The sequence below is a fragment of the Pantherophis guttatus genome, chromosome 4, assembly GCF_059756535.1.
Source record: "Pantherophis guttatus breed Tessera chromosome 4, ASM5975653v1, whole genome shotgun sequence".
Lineage (NCBI taxonomy): Eukaryota > Metazoa > Chordata > Lepidosauria > Squamata > Colubridae > Pantherophis > Pantherophis guttatus.
Window position 1 is genome coordinate 47,986,611 of NC_142066.1, and position 19,569 is coordinate 48,006,179.

The 19,569-nt window shown below is 37.1% G+C and overlaps 1 protein-coding gene across 18 annotated transcripts in view; it reads right to left on the minus strand.

Annotated features, from left to right (window-relative positions):
• Positions 1-19,569, minus strand: part of SRCIN1 (SRC kinase signaling inhibitor 1) — a 305,422-nt gene that overhangs the window by 50,826 nt on the left and 235,027 nt on the right. For all 18 annotated transcript variants that reach the window (XR_015733803.1, XM_087892093.1, XM_087892091.1 and 15 more), the window contains 6 exons: positions 12,592-12,784; positions 10,708-10,906; positions 8,398-8,491; positions 6,609-7,438; positions 2,714-2,806; positions 842-885 (listed from right to left, as the gene is read on the minus strand). Coding sequence is in view for 17 of the 18 variants with exons in the window: in XM_087892093.1 (XP_087748219.1) it covers positions 842-885; positions 2,714-2,806; positions 6,609-7,438; positions 8,398-8,491; positions 10,708-10,906; positions 12,592-12,784 (1,453 nt within the window). In the remaining variant the exon portion in view is untranslated. The remainder of the gene's footprint in view (positions 1-841; positions 886-2,713; positions 2,807-6,608; positions 7,439-8,397; positions 8,492-10,707; positions 10,907-12,591; positions 12,785-19,569) is intronic.

Here is a 19,569-nt window from a genome sequence, read left to right on the forward strand (position 1 = left end):
GAGTAATACCCTCTGCATGAATAAAGTACACTAATGAGTAGTGGCTTCAATTTTTACCACAAATTGGTCTGGATAATGTTATTTTTTCAGCAACTCCAAGAATGCAGAGAGCTGTGAATTTCAGTATTGGCTTCAGGGGCGGTTGCTACCTGTTGCTACCGGTTCACTCGTGGGTGTGTGCTCGCTTGCTCGTGTGCGCAACACTCCTGTGCATGCACAGAAGTGTCCATGTGGGTGGGCAGAGCATCCCACCGCTGCCGCTACCGGTTTGCCCGATCCGGGGTGAACTGGTAGCAACACACCACTGATTGCCTTCCCCTCATTTATCTAATACTTTTCTTTCAAACCAGCATGCAGAAGGGCCTGATAGTTATGTGAAACTATCTTACCTCAGTTTATCTTTCTAACAAAGCCAATTTATTTTTAAGGTAAGAACAACTTCCCTCACTTTAAACTGCATTTTTAATATCATGCTTCAAATCTGTTCAACTATGGGGCATCATCAAGAAGTTGAATCAAGAGTGGAGTCAAATTCTTGCTTCCATTTTGTTCCAGACAGCCGCAAAAGTGGAAAAATACAAGCATACAGGTTTCTATAACTTACAGCAGAAAAGCAAAAACAAAAAGAATAAAATGGAAGGGTGGGAGATTTTCATGAAAACTTTCTAACTCTAAAGTCCACATATCAAGATAAAAATACTTTTAGTATAATTCTCCTGTTCCAGATAAAACAGCAACTACAATTGGAATTTATACTTCTGGTTTTACTGCTCCATTCTTGAACCTAAGGTGATTTCTTTTTCTTGGGATACGTCAGATGGGATTTCAAATGCTCACTTACGTGCTGATGGAGGTGTTCCTCCATTGGTCCCTTCAGTTTTCTCACTGTAATGACAAACAAGACATAGATTTTCCAAAACCATTTCTAGGTTTAAGATGTTTAGATGGGAGTAAAAATCATTATACTGTAAATAGTGTGTGATTTGTGTATATGATTAAAAGTGAAGCTTACTTGCATTCATAATATTCTAGGCTGTCCGCAGTAATGCCAAATATAGAAAACACATTTATTCATCTCAGACATAGAATTTACGTCTTTAGGTGTGAGACATGTCTGCTCCAGGTCACAGAGCGAACAAAATTCTATTATTTATTTATTAACTAGATTTATAAGGCTGCCCAACTCAATCAATGTGACTCTGGGTAATGTACAAAGCTTTCTCCCAAGAGATAGAAAAGTTGAAAGCTGAGTAGTGGAGGTAGAAAGAGGAAATAATTAACATTATATTCCTGAGCTTTTGATTAAAGTTTGAAATTACAATAAGTGGAAAAGTCCAGGAAACAAGCAGAGAGCTTTTGCTTCAGGAAACTGTATCTCAGGAATAGGTAAATAAGTCTAGGAGCATAAAACTATGTTAATTTTTATCTTTATTTTTCTATGTAGTATTATTTGAGCTTCACTGACTTTTGTTCTTTTCAGCCTTTTTTCTTATTACAGGGTGGGCCCAAAGATCTAAAATTTTCTTTATAGTTTTCCTGGAAACTACTGTATATATTAATTTAGAATTTTCTATCATGTAACCTGACAGAAAATTTATGGTAGACAACCTTATGATCTATTTGTCTCTTTTTCATGTTATCTCATAAACTTTGTCTTATTTATCCTAAATATTTGCACTTTAATAATGTTAAAAAGTAAGATTTACATTTTATTTCTTTTTTAAAAATAAACTTGATTTTTATTAATATGTTGTGTGGTTGATCTGTTTTTCCAAAAAGGGCAGGAAAGCATATGTACATTGCCAAACTTGAAGAAATAGTAGGAGTTTATGCTAAAGTAACGATTTTTTATCTCATCTGTCACCCCATAAGGGAGATCAGACTAAGAAACAGTGACCATGGAAACCTAAAGATTTAATTGGAATTATAGTAATAAAATCTTGCAAGTCTGAATGTCCTTCCCTTCCCTTCCTTTTCTTTCAAGGCCATCCTCTATACAGTATTCACTATATTACCCCATTCTCATTTTAATTTTTGGCGCCAGTATGGATTGGCAGTGTCCTATTTCTTTAAAAGGAGGAGCAATAACAACCATTCCATTATCCCAATTAAGTACAATTTAAGATAAGGTAACTGATTACTATACAATGGTACTTCACAAGATATTGATGCAGTAAAGGAAGTGGTATCCTCAGTAGTGATTTTCTTTGGAATAGAGGGTATATAATGTGGGAAGGATGAGTTTGGAGATATGTAGATAATCTTTGCAAAAGGTGTTTTGTCTCATAGTTATTGGAAAAGAAACTCTATGGACTGATTGGTTAAGTTGGGCAAATTTGGCCGAGAGTTATTGCCTTAACATCATCTGCAATTAGGGTTACCAACCACAAAAGATCCATGTTTTTTCACTTAAAATAAATTCAACTGCATCTTGCCACTCTCTTATAATTCATGACTGAACAGAGATTTGCCCAAAATCCCATACACTAACCTTTATATCATAGTGACTTTCATTCTTTTTTTAATCCACTACAAAAACAACCTGGCCAGTTTGTTTGGATTGTTGAAAGTATCTCTAGTCTGGTAATAACTTTCTGCTTTGCATTTATCAAGATAAGGAGGCATTAATAGTGATGGTGAGAAGTTCACCATCTCGTTCAATGCCAAAGGGAACAGCAGCAAGTCATGTAGTTTCACCCATCAAGCCTCTTACCTGGGGGTCTCTCCATCTGAGCTTCTCATTAATGCACTCTGTACCAATCCTGTGAGGCTGGCAATCTGTTTTTCCATCGCTTCCATGCGCTCCCTTAATAAAAAGAGAGAGGAAGAGGGCGAAAGACTGTATATATAAAAAGATCCAGACAAGGCAGTAGGACAAGTATATGCTTTTTTCATTGTTTCCTAGTATTATGACAATATGAGTAAACATAAGAATACAGTATATTTATTTGTATTCAATTTTGAAACAGCATTCCTACGCGTCTTTCAGTTTGATAATCTAGGCTTGTTTGTAATAATATAAAGAAGCTAAAAGTATAAAATCACCAAAGCAAGAAAAAATATTAGCAAAGAAACAATATCATATCCCAGGTAAAACATCTGGAAAATTACACTTTAAAAAGCACTTAAGGGAAGTCCATGTAATGTTCTGAAGCTCTGCAGAGGGTAACAGCCTCATACCATGGTGAAAACTAAGAAACAATTGACCAAAATAGGCTTCCTGAGGACAGGAAATCAAGAGCCTAACAGCTCTGTGGAATCAGCATAAATCCATAAAGACTTTCTAGATACCTCTGGGAAGGAAGACAGCATGAGGTATTTTCTCAACACTTGATGCCCTTTACATGAAAATCCTGTAATTACAGGGCAGTTATACAGCAAGGTTGGAAATTTTGGCCTGAAGAAGAGAGGAGCTAGTACTTTAGCAAATCAGATTTTACATAGGAATATTGTACAGGGTGGTCTGTGACATTCTAATCCATTGTGCTTCATTCTGTTTTTCCCATCCCACCCCTGTATATCAGGTAATGTGCTATTCGAAAAAAGTGTCATATGTATGACAAGTTTTTGTCAGTGATTTTGTAGCCTTTATTTCACTCTACTTTCAATTGCATTAACAACCTGATGAGCATATCTATTTTTTCAGTCACAAGCAGTCACCCAATTAGTGTGGTCAACTGTTATGCTAGTAAAACTCAGGCATCCTATACCTTCAGTTGGTCAGTGCCCTTTGGGGTCATGCTCCCTGATTTGACTTTGAAAAGGGAAGGGCAGAAATGAAATGAGACAGCATGAGACTAAGAGTGTGATTGTGTTTTGGCTTCTCTCACTGTCTCCATCAAGTGTCCATCCCAAAGGGCCTCTTCAGGCAACCTTTCTTCAAGGTTTTGAACTGAGGAGGAATTTCTCACGCATACTTTCCACTTCATTAACTTCTGATCATAGGACTATGGCTTTGATTCTATTGACCTGTTCTGTTTACCTTTCACTTCCCCTCCCTCTTGATGCTTCTAACCATTTCTTTTTTCTGTATTTTTCTTATCCTAATGATCTCTGTTCTTACATTTCCCCCTGACAACTCAAGTTATCTGAGAAACCATCCTTATTTCTGGAGAGGTAGGCAGAGGAAGATTAAACATGAGATAAGGCACACAAACTTATGTTGTTTAATTTGCTTTCAGAGTCCTGAAAATTATGGGTAAAGATATAGACACAAGTTAAAAATGGGGAGAGAATAGATTAAGTGCTTTGGTGATATCAAAGATCAGTTATTCCAATATTCTTTTTCAGCCCTTCAGTACTACTGAGACCACAACAAACTGAAATTAAAAAAATGAAGGTTTTACAAAACATGTTATAGCCCGCTATTTCAGGGGTCATCAAAACTTTGGGAGCAGTGACTATATCTAAAAATTTTAAGGACTACCAATCATAAAACACCTTTCTATCATTACAGGAGATTTAAAAAAAGCATACTGGATTGCAGCCATCCTCACTTTATTTTCTAAAATAAAAATTCAAGTGGAATCTCAAGCTATGCTTCGGAATGATGCTTTGCTCTGCAGGATGCAAAGCTTTCCATTATTATAAAATTAAAGAATCCTTAAAGGATAGGGCAGGAAGCTTGACAGATTATAAGCAGGCCCATTGTTGTCTTGATACATTAATTGGGGAGTCAGACAGTATATTATCAAGTAATGACTTTGGGCTTTCTATAACATTTAATTGAACAATAAGACCCATTCAGTAAAAACCCCTTCTCTTCTTTGTTGAAAGTTTCCTGCTTGCAGATTTTCAGTCATTTTATTGCTTACTGCTGGGAAATAGGTGATAATTGTCCCATGAGTAGCATCTTTTAATTGAAGTTTGATTTCAGCTTCCCACAAGAGATAGCTATAACAACTATTTTCCTGCCATTTTTAATTTATTTCTTTTTAAATGAGCAAAATAACCCTCTTTCGCATATAATGAAACAAAAGAAGCAAAAGGAAGAACCCAAGATATCATGCCTGCAACAGATCTGACATTTGTTCAGCAATCCTACTGGCAATTATTCAGCAGTCAGCCTCATTATAGAGTAGAACTTAGTTCTGAAGAAGACATAGGATTATGCTGTAAGAGGTAATTATTAGGCGTATCCATTCAGACTACCTACTCAGTTGTCAAGTAATATAAGGGCAGAGCTTGCAAGAATGGGAATCTAAATAAAGGTACACAGAAGACGGAATGCTGCAACAGTATTTTGCTTTGTTACACTGGATTAATCTACTGCTGATGTAAGCACATAGCAAATTAAAAAAGAAACAATAAACAAATCAGATCTGGGGAAAAAATAAAACAACAATGAAAATACCACTATCAGAATGCTTTGGAATAAGTCTTCCTTTGCCTGATTTCCTTTGAGTGACTGCTTCGTGTCACTCAATTTTATTTTATTTTTACAGAGGATCAAAATAGCTTCCATTTGTAATTTTGCTATTTCCCGTTTTTTATTCCAACTGGTTTTCTTATCTGAGAAAAGCTGAAGAGAAGATGGATACAAAAAGAAGGACCTTACCCAGGCCCTAGATCAAGAGACTTTTTCATCACCAGCAGGAATGATTAGCAGGAAGCCTGTTTAATATGTCTTCCTCCAGTCCGTAAGAAGACATAAATGTATGCCAACATTACTTGCATTGTCTTACAGCTGATCTCTGCTCTGCTTTGGTAATGAGACAGCAGTGGGAGGTTCTGTTCTGCCAGTTAACATGGAACTGATTATGGAAAATGATTGGTGGATTTCCTGCTGCTAAGAAAAACAACTTCCAATTGCTCTCCTTAATAAGGGGTGAGACTGAGGAAAGAGGTTAATTTTGACAGATAGCTGGACCTATCTCTCTGGCTTTATTTGGAAGCAGACTGCTGATGATTTATTTCTCTTGCATATTTTCTCAATCCCTCCCTTCTTCCTTGTGTAATCTTTTGTTTTTCACCCATTTATCTGTCTCTTTTGTGCTTCCTTGTTCTTTTGCTTACTCATGTTCTTGCTGTCTTTTTTTGCTTTGTCGAAAAAGAGCTGACAAGGGGCTATGGGCAAGTGGACACCACTTCAGCCAGCAGAGTGCTCTATTGTGCAAGCTGCCTTGTCAATCAGGCTCTAGTAGTCTCACATGAGAGTGCTAGACCCATGTAGGCAATTATCCTTCATAGTGCCTGATCATTGATTATAAAAGCACTAGTTAAGCATCATGTGCTCAAATGCATAGTGTGTCTCATCACTCCTGCTGCTCCAGCCAAAATGACTCCTATGGTCATTTTGGCTGGAGCAGCAGGAGTGATGAGGTACAAACAAACGGTTTACTAATCCATGTACGTTTATTTTAACATATTGGCACAAAATAACCAAAATCACTTGGGTTCTTTTGTGGCACCAGCATCAGAGGGTAGAACTCTCATTTGCTGAGACTGGAATGTCATTTTTATACCCTGTCAAATTTAGTTCAGAATAAGAAAGCCTGCATTTTAGGGTCAAACTTTCCAATATGCAAATTATTCAAGCTGCTGATCACTGTGTTATTAATAATGGTACATCTATTGTTAGCAAGAAATGATACACTTCATCTTTTTACCTTGTTTCAGTATCCTTGGCAGGCACAGGTGAACTGAATCCAGAATGAGGTCGTTCCCCAGGTCCAGGGAATAGTTCTGGAGCACCTGAAGAACTGAGATTCCGTGGTTTATTGACAGGGCTTTCCATGAACACTGAGGAACAAGAGTCCTTGCGGAAAGTCTGCCGTACTGGTGAGGATCGACTTGGAGGCCCTGAATAAGGGCTGTGAGGACTTTGGCTCTGCTGAACATCCACCAGTCGGCCATCAGCTATTTTCTGGGGAGATGATGGTGGCAAACGGAAGCCCATTCCTGGGCCGTAAGTATCACTGTATATCTGTGCATTGGGCTTATATAAACTATCTTCCAGTTCTGATTGTAGGGCAGCAGCTGAATAGGTGCTAAGAGAACGCACCGAGCCCCGCTTATAAAGCCCTCCAGGATAAGCAAATGGATCCCCCATCCCAGCCAGTGACTGAGTAGATGTAATGCTCAAACGTCCTTCATGCACCATACTATATGGATCAGCATACAGGCCTTCATTCTTCACCAGAACCATATTTTTTCCCACCAGGTCTTCATCCGGTTTGACATCCCGGCGCTCCAAGATAGCACTTGGACTTGGTGAGACTCCCTGAGCTGGAGGGAGGTTGGAGAGGCGCTCTCCGTGATGCACAGGACTGCCAGCATAGGAGGGTGGGCGCCCACCACTGTAAGACATACGGGAACGGGAAGGCGAGGATGACTGGAGCACTGGAGGAGGAGAGCCAGAAGTAAGGTGGGAAGCTGGAGACATACTGTTTAGGCGCCGGGTGGGAGAGGATTCTCTGGAAGTATAGACCACCTCTCTCTAGAACAATAAGAAGCCAGAGAAATTCAGAATGTCATAAATCTTTTCCGCATTATCACAGTATATAGGTGAAAATCTCTCTCTCTTTTTGTCTCTCTTTCTTTTGCACATTTCTTTCTTACAGTTTTTTTTACTGTTGATTCATTCCATACTCTTTTTCACTAGCTTATGCTAGTGAAATATTCATTGGCAACTTGCCAAAATTTTTCATCTTTCTGGTCTTCCAAAGCAATTGTTTTCCTTACTAAACTAGGTTGTTCACTACAAATGATGGATAGCTTGTACTTACTTTTCTAAAACTAATCATATGTGGGAAATTGTGGGATAACATGGATTTGCATTCAGGTCTACAGAAATGCAAGTCCCATCCTAAATTTTTCAAACCTCATGGACATCATCCATTAATAGAGGATTCCCTATAGTTTTTTTTCTTTTTTAACCGAACTACAGAACTAAATTAGAATCCCTCAGAAGCAAAATTTTATGGGATATATAAATTGTTCCCACAGTGGAGAGATGTAAAAAAAAAAAAAAATCTGAATATCTAAAGCTCAAGGGAAATACAGATCTTCCAGTGATCCTCTCTACTTAAGAGATTTGGTTCAAGTATTTTAGTTTTGCTAAAAAGGAAAGAAGAAAAGAAGGGGTGGGGAAGATGCTTAGATTAGAAGTGTGGGATTTTTCAGTTACTTTCTGAGGAAATAATCATCCCAGTGCACATCTATAGCTCTCAAACTACAAGGAGGAAATTGCCATCTTCTGCTAGAGTACATTGAACATTAGAGGAAGATTATGACTGCAAATCTGCAGAACTGCAATGCTAGTTATAAGTCAGTGTATGTCTGCATGCAACATAGCACAGGTATTAATGAAATGTTTCTTAATACATTGCCCATTTTATCTCCTGTGGCACTGCCAATAAAGAACAGAATGGCCTCTGTGCAATCCTTTGCTCTTACCCGAAGGTCACCATTGGTGATGTGGGATCCAGGGAATGAGGCATAAAGTGGCTCTTTCCGGTAGATTTTGATAATACTTCTGTCCTGAATATCCCTGGAAGTACAAAGCCCAAAGAATCACATGAGATAAATGCATATTAGCTTTGGTTATTATTTCAGGTCATAAAATATGCTTGACCACAGTAATAGCAGCAAGGTTGACAGATGCATAAAGGCATTTTCCTGTGTCACTGTTTCCTGTTCATTCCAAAAAGCCCTCAAGCAGATCACATCAGGATTTAGAATTTATACCTTTTTGCAGTTATCTGTTGCTTTGATATACAGCAGCATGTCCAAGCAAATATTTCTGGGTGTGTGTGTGTGTCAAATTTGTATCTAGGGTCAACATTGTATGGGTCCTTTACATCTGTGGGCTTCCTTTCTTACTTGTAAATTCGGGCTGAATTGCCAAAGCTCACATAAAAGGAACCATGAAGATCTACAAAGGGTGGTGTTTCTTGTAAAATCGGTCCTAGTGCTATCAATTAACTAAATCTATTTTCTTCCTGAATGAGTTGTTGAGGAAAGGTAAAAAAAGAAAAGAAGCTATAGGAAGCACTACAGGAGGGCTACAAAAAAGAGATTAAAAAGCGCTAGTCTTGGATAAAAATATTTTGCAAGAAAAAATACTAAGTTCCTCAAGGGGGTGATAAAAACAAGGATGACTAATTTGATAGAAATATTTAACAATGATGCATAATAGAAAGAGAATGTCTAGAGACAATTTTTTCTCTGTTTCCTAACACTAGAATCATAACAATAGAACTTGACATTAAATAATTAAATTGATTGGCAATAGATTTTGGATCACAAGGAAAAATGTTTCTTTCCGTAAGAAATACTCTACTAACAGAATCAGTTGCTGCAAGAATTATTTATCTACAATAATGGCTTCTATGTTGCTACATTCCCATAGACTGTAAATCACGTATAGAACAAAACACCACAACAAAGGTAAAATGTAAACTTATAAAATTCCCAAAACCAGGACCCATCATCTCATAATGGTGGGTTAAACCTCCATAGCCCTTAGAGATAAGATTTAAATTTGATGAAGTAATAATTAAATAAAGACTTAATGAATATTATATGAAGTAATAATAAAATGTAAGGAAGTTCTAGAAATGGAAATAAGATTTAGAAATATAAACATGTTTGAATTGTATTTTTAATAGTGAGTATTTGGGTTAAGAATTGTGAAATGTATTATGAGATATTAATAGAATTAAGATTTAAAGTGGATTAATAGAAGGGTAATTGCTTTGATTAAGCAGTTGCTTTGATTATGAGTTAGCTTTCTATAAGACGGTAATAGTTGAGATGTGATAAGTGTTATGGCAAAAATAGAATATATAAAATTCTGTTAAAGATGAACAAAAAGTTGAACAAATTTATGACCGGATCAATGCTCTGTTCCAAAAAGAGGTATTGTATGTTTATTTGTGTGTTTTAAAAAATAAAAATAAAAAAATCCAAAAAACTCCCCTCCATAGCCTATTTACTTTCCTGGAGGATCAAATCTTTATGGTCTTTCAAAAGATGCAGGACGACTGCCAAATATCCAAGAGAATGCTGTTCCAAATCAGGGAGGCCATTTCCAAGAAGGCTTGCCTTCTCTTCCTGATCTCAGTCTCACCTTCAATGCAAAGAAGGCAGTCTCATAGGTATAAAACCCTGAGCCATGAAAATATGGCAATAGCCCATAGTTCAGACAGATTTAACAAAGAATGATTTCCTGATAGCATATTGTTATAGTAAACAAATAAAACCTCCTAGTTTATGATCAAGGCATCTCCTTTGCCAGGTAAGTATGCTGGAGTTGGTGTTCTTGATGATTAGAATTGGGGGGGGGATAACATTAGAGGTAAATACAATGAACCAGGTATGTTGCCACAGGCTTTATTTGATCAATATTTTCCTAAAATATATTTTGATATTTTTTTGACAGACGTAACATTTCTGTTTTCATCCTCTGCCCAGCCTTCTACAATTCTTCTGCTCTAGAGTAGAAACATTAGGAGAAAAGAAACATTAGGAGAAACTTCTTGATGGAAAGAAGGATTTGGCAGCAGAATCATAGAGCAAAGGGTCTATTTTTCCATTGCTGAAAATCTTCTAGAAAAACTGAAAGCCATCTTTTGAGATTCCTTTAGCAAGGGATCGGACTAATGGATAGAAGACCTTTCAACAGAGATCATTCTTATACAGAAGTGAACATTCTGTCCCCCCTGTTATTTCCTACCAGGAGTTAATATCTACAGCAAGACATACCTGACATCCTCCAATTCATAGAAAACATTGCGGGATTCGTCTTTAATCAGAATGGCAGTGTTTGGGGACTTGAGCATTCCCATTGTCAACTTCTGAGGGAACATGTGGACAATGAGGGCATGCAGAGTATCCATGCTGCTGATTTCATGTGTGATATGAACCCTTCTTGTCTCATCCCCAAACTGCAGGAAAAGGATGCCTGAGGAAATGGAGAATAATAGGAAAAGATAATAGAGCAGGAAGGAAACAGTTCAAAGATGGAATTGTTGATAAAATTTTAAATTCCATAGGACATATATTCATAGGACATGGCTGTGAATCCCTCTCCCAAGCAATTCTTTCACGTTTGTGTAATGGTAGCACATGACCCAGGAAGCAAAGATGGTAACTTTATTTTTAGTATTTCCAGCAATTGAAAAGAAGTCTGTATCGTTTCAATGTTTGGCTCTTCCCCCTCCCCCCATTTTTCTGTTGGGGAGACCAAAAAAGGTGATCCATGGTGGTGGAACCAGAATTGGTCTTTCACTGACTGGCTTGGAGGAACATACCCCGCTTCTCAAAATTTCTGTCTTTTCTCTCCCAAGCCACACATTTTCATGTGGCTTGGGAGATAAACTGAAACAAGCAACAGCCACAGAGACTGAAATCCTAGAGAAGCCCTGTTTTTGCAGACTCCTGCAGGATTTGTTATATAGATGTTGGAAGTTCGTTTTCCTCAAACAAATCAGCATCAGTTTATGGTAAAACTTCAATGGTTAACTCATGGTTAATTGGATGGGTTAGTTAATTCAATTTTGGAAGTTGCACAGAAATCTATCTCCACATTCCCCCATCCCCTAGGGCCCTTGTTAATAATGGTAAATTTATTGCATAAATGGTAAAATATAAAATAATCTTCTCTAATTTTACATTTTAAGGGAAAAAAATAGAATCACAAATACAAATGGAACTATGTGCTGTCAGATATATGGCTAAATATTCAATTTCTATTTTAGTGTCTACTAGTAGCACATGCAATTAGTGACAAAATTTTGAGATGTGTGAGTATGAAGTTCCACAATCTCACCATTTTCACAGAAAAGCTAAAGTTATTAATAGATGATCAGGAATATAGCAACAATCAGGAGACTGAAGAGTAATAACATTCTGATTCTTCTACTCTATTAATTCAAAGATTTTAACTGATGCTTCGATTGTCCTGGATTTCTAGATTTATTTATTTTTTTAAAAAAATGTTTTGTGAAGTTTGGAAGCTAAGTTGTTGCTAATAAAAGTAATTGTGAGCAAGTAAATTAATATAGCTAAACTTTTTGAATTCACTCAAAGTACTGGTGTCCTTGCAGAACAAGCATTGCTTGTTCTCTCTGGCAGTCATTCTCTAAGACAGCCTTTCCAAATCTGGAACATGCTGGTTATGATGAAATGTAGTTTTCATTATCTCTTACAGAATGCCTAATGACTCTGTTGGCTAAAAGTCAGAAGATCCAGAGAAGGATCTATAGTAATGTTAGGGTCTTTCCTGCACTTATAATCCAATATCTTTTTAACTAAGGATGTCAATATTTTAACCCTAACCCTAACCCTTCTCCCCTAAAAATATGCCAGGCCCTTTCTTCAAAAATCAAAATCAAATTATTCTGTTGTGAGATGAGTGCCCATACAAATAATCTAAATAAATGAAATGAAATGAACATGCTACTGCTTCATCTAAGATGCTTATATACACTGTAAGTGAAAAAAAGTGCTTATACAGAAACAGATTTAATTACATCCTCTTTGAGTGCTACGCAAAAAAAAAAGGTAACACAACAGCAGCTTTCATTTAAAAGAAAAATGACATCTCCTGCCCAGGATCATGCACTTTGTAGTGCACAAAGAGTTTACCTGGTGACCGAAGTTTTGTTTGGCTGGTGGAACGAGACAATGGCAGGCTTTGCCTAAAGCGATTCATTCTGTTGAACCCAATGGGCAGTTCAGCTTCAGACATGGTTTCCAGAGATTCTGCTGAAGCAAAGGAAAGCTTGGCTTGATCAGCCAGGCCAGGCTGAGATCCCTGTGAATGCCGAGAGCTTCGGGTCTAAAAGCACAAACAGAGAGGAAGAGAGAGAGACAGAAGAAAGAGAGAGAGAGAGAAATGAGACATTAGGACAGATATTTTTTATCACATTCTCAAAACATAGACTTAAACATGTTACTGTCTCTCATCATTTTGATATAGCTCAAATGTTCAGCTGTTGTTCTGTTATAGAAGGAATCCTCCTTTTGTAAGAGAAGGAAAAATTGCTCAGGATTAAATATGAGTTGGCAGCAGAAGGTTGTATCTCTAGTTTGTATCTGTCATCTTCTTTGTAAATTAAGCATGACAGCGAGCCCTGCAACACAACAACCTGTTGGGAATAGAAACTGCTCTCAATCAATACAGAACCAGACCTAGTGATGCTCTTACAGCATTCAATTTGCCCTCCATATTTGGAAGGCAGAAGGTATGGCAGAGCGAGCCTCATAACAAAATAAGGCTGGAAGACAAATGGAGAAATGTGATTTCTGAAATGCCCCCGTTACCTCTGTATTCCAATAGTCAAAAAAGCATCTAACAGAAACACCAGCCAAAAGATGGCTGAGAACTCCCCATGTGGTAATAGGAATGGCTCCATCAGATGTCAGTTGTGGACCATCTGAATAAGTTCTTTCTTCAGAAGGTGGCAGCCATAGTCAAGGCCATTATCACAAGGAAGTGATCTGTCCATGACAATGAGCTGATGGAAAAGTCCCCCCAAAATACATAACAATATATTTGCTCCAAGGTGATTGCAAGATCTAAAACATAGCCATGTACACAAGGGCCAGTGATAGCCTATGACAAACACATGATTGCCATGGTAGCAATGAACTGAAATCACTTTCTACTCTTTGGTGTTATTGTGAATCCATGATCTTACAATGATTGTGATATGACAAAATATAAATATATAGGGAATGATCCTACTACCTTAATCTATTTAAATTGTTTTAGAATAGAATAGAATAGAATAGAATAGAATAGAATAGAATAGAATAGAATAGAATAGAATAGAATAGAATAGAATAACAGAGTTGGAAGGGACCTTGGAGGTCTTCTAGTCCAACCCCCTGCCCAGGCAAGAAACCCTACACCACTTCAGATAAATGGTTATCCAACATCTTAAAAATTTCCAGCGGAACCTTTCTACTTGGAATAGTAAATGGACAATATGAAAAAGAAACAACATACTTAATTATACATATGATAACAGCAGCACGAATATTATACGCACAATATTGGAAAAATAGTGACATACTGACAGAAGATAAGGTAATTAGCAAAACCATGGAATGTGCGGAACTAGATAGACTCACAAAGGAACTACAAAACAGGGAGGAACATGACTACTATCTAGTATGGGAAAAGTGGTATACCTGGTTGGAAGATAGAAAAGGGAAAAAGGATTAGGAAGTAAATGGAATGACCAAATATAGAAAGAGGAAAACAAATTACAAATATAGGTCAACAAAGAATTATAAAGATAGATAGAAGGGAAAGACCAAATAAGGAGGAGTCAAAATACGAATAAGAATATATATTATGGTTGCGATAAACTGGACGCATATTTGAATTTGTGTTTATATGTTTATATGTTTCGTATGTTTTACTGTTTTGTTTAGTCTGTATTTATAAATAAAAAAATTTAATAAAAAAAAATTTCCAGCGTTGGGGCATTCACAACTTCTGCAGGCAAGTTGTTCCACTGATTAATTGTTCTAACTATGAGGAAATTTCTCCTTAGTTCTAAGTTGCTTCTCTCCTTGATTAGTTTCCACCCATTGCTTCTTGTTCTACCTTCAGGTGCTTTGAAGAATAGTTTGATTCCCTCTTCTTTATGGCAACCCCTGAGATATTGGAACACTGCTATCATGTCTCCCCTAGTCCTTCTCTTCATCAAACTAGACATAGCCAGTTCCTGCAACCGTTCTTCATATGTTTTAGCCTCCAGTCCCTTAATCATCTTTGTTGCTCTTCTCTGCACTCTTTCTAGAGTTTCCACATCTTTTTTACATCGTGGCGACCAAAACTGAATGCAATATTCCAAGTGTGGCCTTACCAAGGCACTATAAAGTGGTATTAACACTTCATGTGATCTTGATTCTATCCCTCTGTTTATGCAGCAGCTGCTTTTTTGGCAGCTGCTGCACACTGCTGGCTCATATCTAAATGGTTGTCCACTACGACTCCAAGATCCCTCTCACAGTTACTACTATTGAGCAAGGTACCACATATACGGTACTTGGGCATTTTATTTTTCTTTCCTAAATGTAGAACCTTGCTTTTTTCACTGTTGAATTTAAATGGAATACAATCAAATGTGCTCCTCCTCTTTATCTATTTTTTTGTCTAGTTGCATTTATTATTTGGAACATGATCTGCAGCATGCTTTCTCAAAGGCAGAATGTAGCCTCAACATCCCTTATTTACAAGAACTGTTATAGTCCATAAATAGAAACCTTTCCAAAATATTTTTCTGAAAACCAATGTTTTCAGAACCAATTCTGAAAATCAATGTTTTATTCCAACATCTAACATGGAAGTAGAATTTGGAAGCATAGTTATAAATTTTAACCAATTTAATTGATATACAAGCACTTTACTTAATTAATAGTGGTTGATTAATTTTAATCAGCAGAGCTCTACATTAACAATGCTTGTTTAATTTTAAGTCTATTTTCATTCTGCTATATTGCTACATATGGAATGAAATACAAGATATTAAATATGCTATTTGCACAATACCTTTTTAATAATTTTATGGTACATGCTTCCTTTAAAATCTAAAAAAAGTACAGTTTATTGAGCTTTGGCTTGTATGCAAATGTACATAAATTCAGTCAATTAGATGACTGCTCTATTAAAGGCAAGTGATTAATCAGGAAAGATGTTTTAATTGGTCAATAGCTTCCACTGGAATGAGCTTCTGCCAGACTTGACAGACCAGCTCAATTAATCTAGTAGCCAAGCATTCATCCAATTTGTTCCTCAAGATTCCCAGTGCTGAAAATTGTGTTTATGCAGGCATGTGCACACAGTCCTTGGCAATCAGCTCTAGCGCTGTATCAGTATTAAGTTAGATTTATGTCCAATGTTCTGATTTCTTTCCTTGATTACTATTTTATTCCTACAGTTTCTTCCCTTTTGCCTATGCTGCCTTTCTAATTTGTTCAAGGAAGCTTTCAGAGCTTGACAAAGAGGATATTGTGAATTATTTTATAATAATAGCAACTTGACAATCAAAAGAACGGTTAAGATACAAATTCCATCCCTTTTGTACATCATACATATGTACATGAGTGGAAGAACTCGTGACATCACAGCATACACATCATCATTTTGACAAAAACCACTGGATGCAGGGGACACTTATGGTTGGTGACATTCAGGAAAGTGGGGGGGGATAGCAAAGATAAAGGGTTTAACATATTTTGCATCTATCTTGATTGGTTACAACCACAATTAGGACTGGAACTTGCATTGCTAATTGATGTGGTCATTATATGAGTTTTGCCTGATTTTATGACCTTTTTTTTTTTGCTGCAATCTTTAAGTAAATCACATGGCCTTCCCCAACTTGTTGAAAGCGCCCTGGGAATGTCACAACTGGAAAACATATGACCTTGGGATGCTGCAACCATCATAAATACATGCCAGTTGCCAAACACCCAAATATCGATCATGTGACCCACAGGGATACTGCGATGGTCCTAATTGCCAGGCCTGGCTGTAAACTGTAACTTCAAACATTTGTTAAATAAATGATCATAAGTTGAGGACGACGTGTAATGGAAAGCCAAAACAGAGGTTAGATGTAGCACAGCAATCAGCAACGGGGAAAGCAATGTTTATGCTGGCATAGTTTTTTTCTGGCTCAAGGACAGGCGGATAGCATTTTAATTGAGCTTTGGGGAAAATCCCACAGAGCTATCAAATAGATATTCTCTCTTTCCTCCCTCAGAAATAATTTTTGTGGTAAAAGAGAGAACTAAACTAACAGAATATGACAAAATTGCAAAAAGGCATGTTTCCTGAACATCCCCTTAATAAAATCTATATTTGAGATATGCTTTATTCTGACTATACAATAAAAGCTTTTTCTGGAAGCACATTTCCTCTCCTCACAACAGGAGGGAGAGATGTAAAGAGGGATGATGGGGGGGCAGGGGGGACAGAATACATTAACTGTTCTTAATCAAAGCTGGAAGAGAATTTACAAGGAGGCAACTTGCTCTTCTTCCCCTTCAGGGTCTATCTTGCCCCCTCCATAAAGAACATAACCTGTCATCAGAGAGCAGCTTCCTTTTATGGCATAGGAGGAAAACTACCATATCCAAGATCAGAGCAAGTTCTTATATAAATCTTGAGGGCTTTGCTGCTGATTGCAGACAAATAAACAGACAAAAAACTCAAGACATTGAGATCACCCTTGAAATTGCCATAGACTACCCATCTTTTGTGTGAAAGAGACAGCTCCTAGGAGACATAAAGGACTCGTCTTGATTCTGAGATAGGTGTGATGCAACGATTATGACAGCTGGAAGTAGGAGAAATGGGCATACATTCCCAGCATAGAGAAACCAGTAATACATTAAAAAAATGTTTCTTCTACTATAATGTTTCTTTTGCATAGGTGATTGTAACAAGCAAAAGCAATGCACACAAACTCAGTAATTGGTATTACTTTTTATTTATTTTTTTCTGGATCAGCTTTTGTTATCAAAAAGTAATCCACTTCCTATAATGAAACTGTAAATTAGAGTTGTGTGCAGTGGCTGAATTAGAAGAGATATGATATTTTTACTTAAATCACCAATCCCATTCCTTAAGTCCAGATAGTAACAAATATACTTCGGTTGTAGACTTCTAAAAATAATTTTTAATTAGACAATAAAGGATAAACAACCTATGAAATGCTCTGTTTTGGTTGAGGCCACAACCTTTATCCCGGGGATGGGTTCTACTTACCTTTACTACCGGTTTGTAGTGAGACTGCGCGCGTGCGCGCACGAACGAAGTGAGCGCGCACACACGCTCTTCTGCGCAAGCACAGAAGCGTTTTGATGACGTTGGGGTCGGTGGGCGGAGCCTCCCACCGGTTTTACTACTGGTTCTATAGAACCGGTGCTAACCGGGGGCAACCCACCAATGCTTTATCCCATTATCCTATTTCTAGCACATGGATATAAAATTCCACCCACCAGGACATGATCAATCTGGTAGGTGTAAGCCAAGATAACAGTGCTAGAAAGAGACAGGTTCTTCCTTTTGGGGCATTAAGTAGGCAATCTTGACATTCAGGGCTCTGGTGTAACTTCTACAGTATTTTACAATGACTTGTTGCAAATGGGTTATTTTCCTCTCTCTGATTTAGGAAGAAAATAGTTTGAAGTGCTTTATCTTTCCATTATCTATTTTCAGTTTCCCTGCTATACCCTTTGCTTTGCCAAACAGACTGGAAAGTTGAAGGTGTGAATGACTCCAGAGGATCAATAGACTGGCTTTACTTTGAGTTGACAACGGCTGATCATCCCCAGTGGGTTACTATGTAGAAGGCTAAAGCTCTATAATAAACTTTGAATAATACTAATAATGATAATTTGGGCTTTGAAGTCAAACATAGAAGAAATAATGTTTTATTCCAGTTAGTTTTTATGTGCAGAAATATGTATGTTAGAAAGCAACATGAAAATCATTTTCTTAAAAGCTTGCTCTTGTTGTCTGCAGAAACTGGCTTTTCATACTGGCAGATGCTGATATTTTATGGAAGACATCCATAAAACAATTATTATACCAGGGAGTAACCTTAGGTTTAATTCTGTGGGCAAACTCTTGACATTCTAAATTTCTTCCTATAGCATCCCTATGTAAATCCATGTAGATTTTTTTCTTTCTTGAGGAAACACAGAATAAAATGCTGAAACTAGAAGATTGAACTGGTTTAAATTTAAAAACGCTCTACCTATTTTCTGAGCAATGCTTTCGGAATAGATTTACTTTGTCCAGAAATATTGCATTTCGTATCATTCGTTATTACTTTAACCAAGAGAGAATCAATATTGTGAATGTAAAAATTCTCAGGAACCTAAATTCTTTACTTTTCAGAAAACTGTGCCCACCTTTTCCATCAATACATATATAGAAGTGTATTTTTTAAAAAATCCTGTTCCAAACCTAGAAGGGAAACTTCAGAAGAGAGACTTCTGAATGCACACCATAGGGTTCCGCAACATTCCTGAATAGCTGAAGAAAGTAAATCTGGCAATCATAACCTTTTTTTTTTTTGCATAATTTTTACAGTGTAAAGAATTTGTATGAAAGTGTGTGAAACTTTGAATTTTTACCAGAAAGAAAAAATAGCTGCACTCTTGGACCATTGCCATATTAGTGGGAAAAAAATATTGAAAGGCAGCTTTGAAATCACTTCAAAGTGAAAGACCATAAAAGCCAATGCAGCAGCTAAACAGATGATGTGTGTGTGTGTGTGTTTTAGGAGAGTTGTGTAATGGCTTTAACTTACCCCTTGCCAGCTGTTCATTCATATACCCTTTGGCCCGCTAGCTAAAGATCCTAACGTGAGATTTTGTGATTCCACACCACGAGAGCTCAAGCTAGAGATACTTCTAGAAATGTTTCCAATGTGCATTCATGCGGCTTATTTCTGTAATATTAGCAGGGAATCTAGATGTCCCTGTCTTTCACGTTTAATTCTCCTATATTGTCTACACATTTCCTCTGTTATTTTCCTTAACCTCTCCTCACCCCTATTCAATCAAGGAATAAAAATCAAAATAGTACACTAT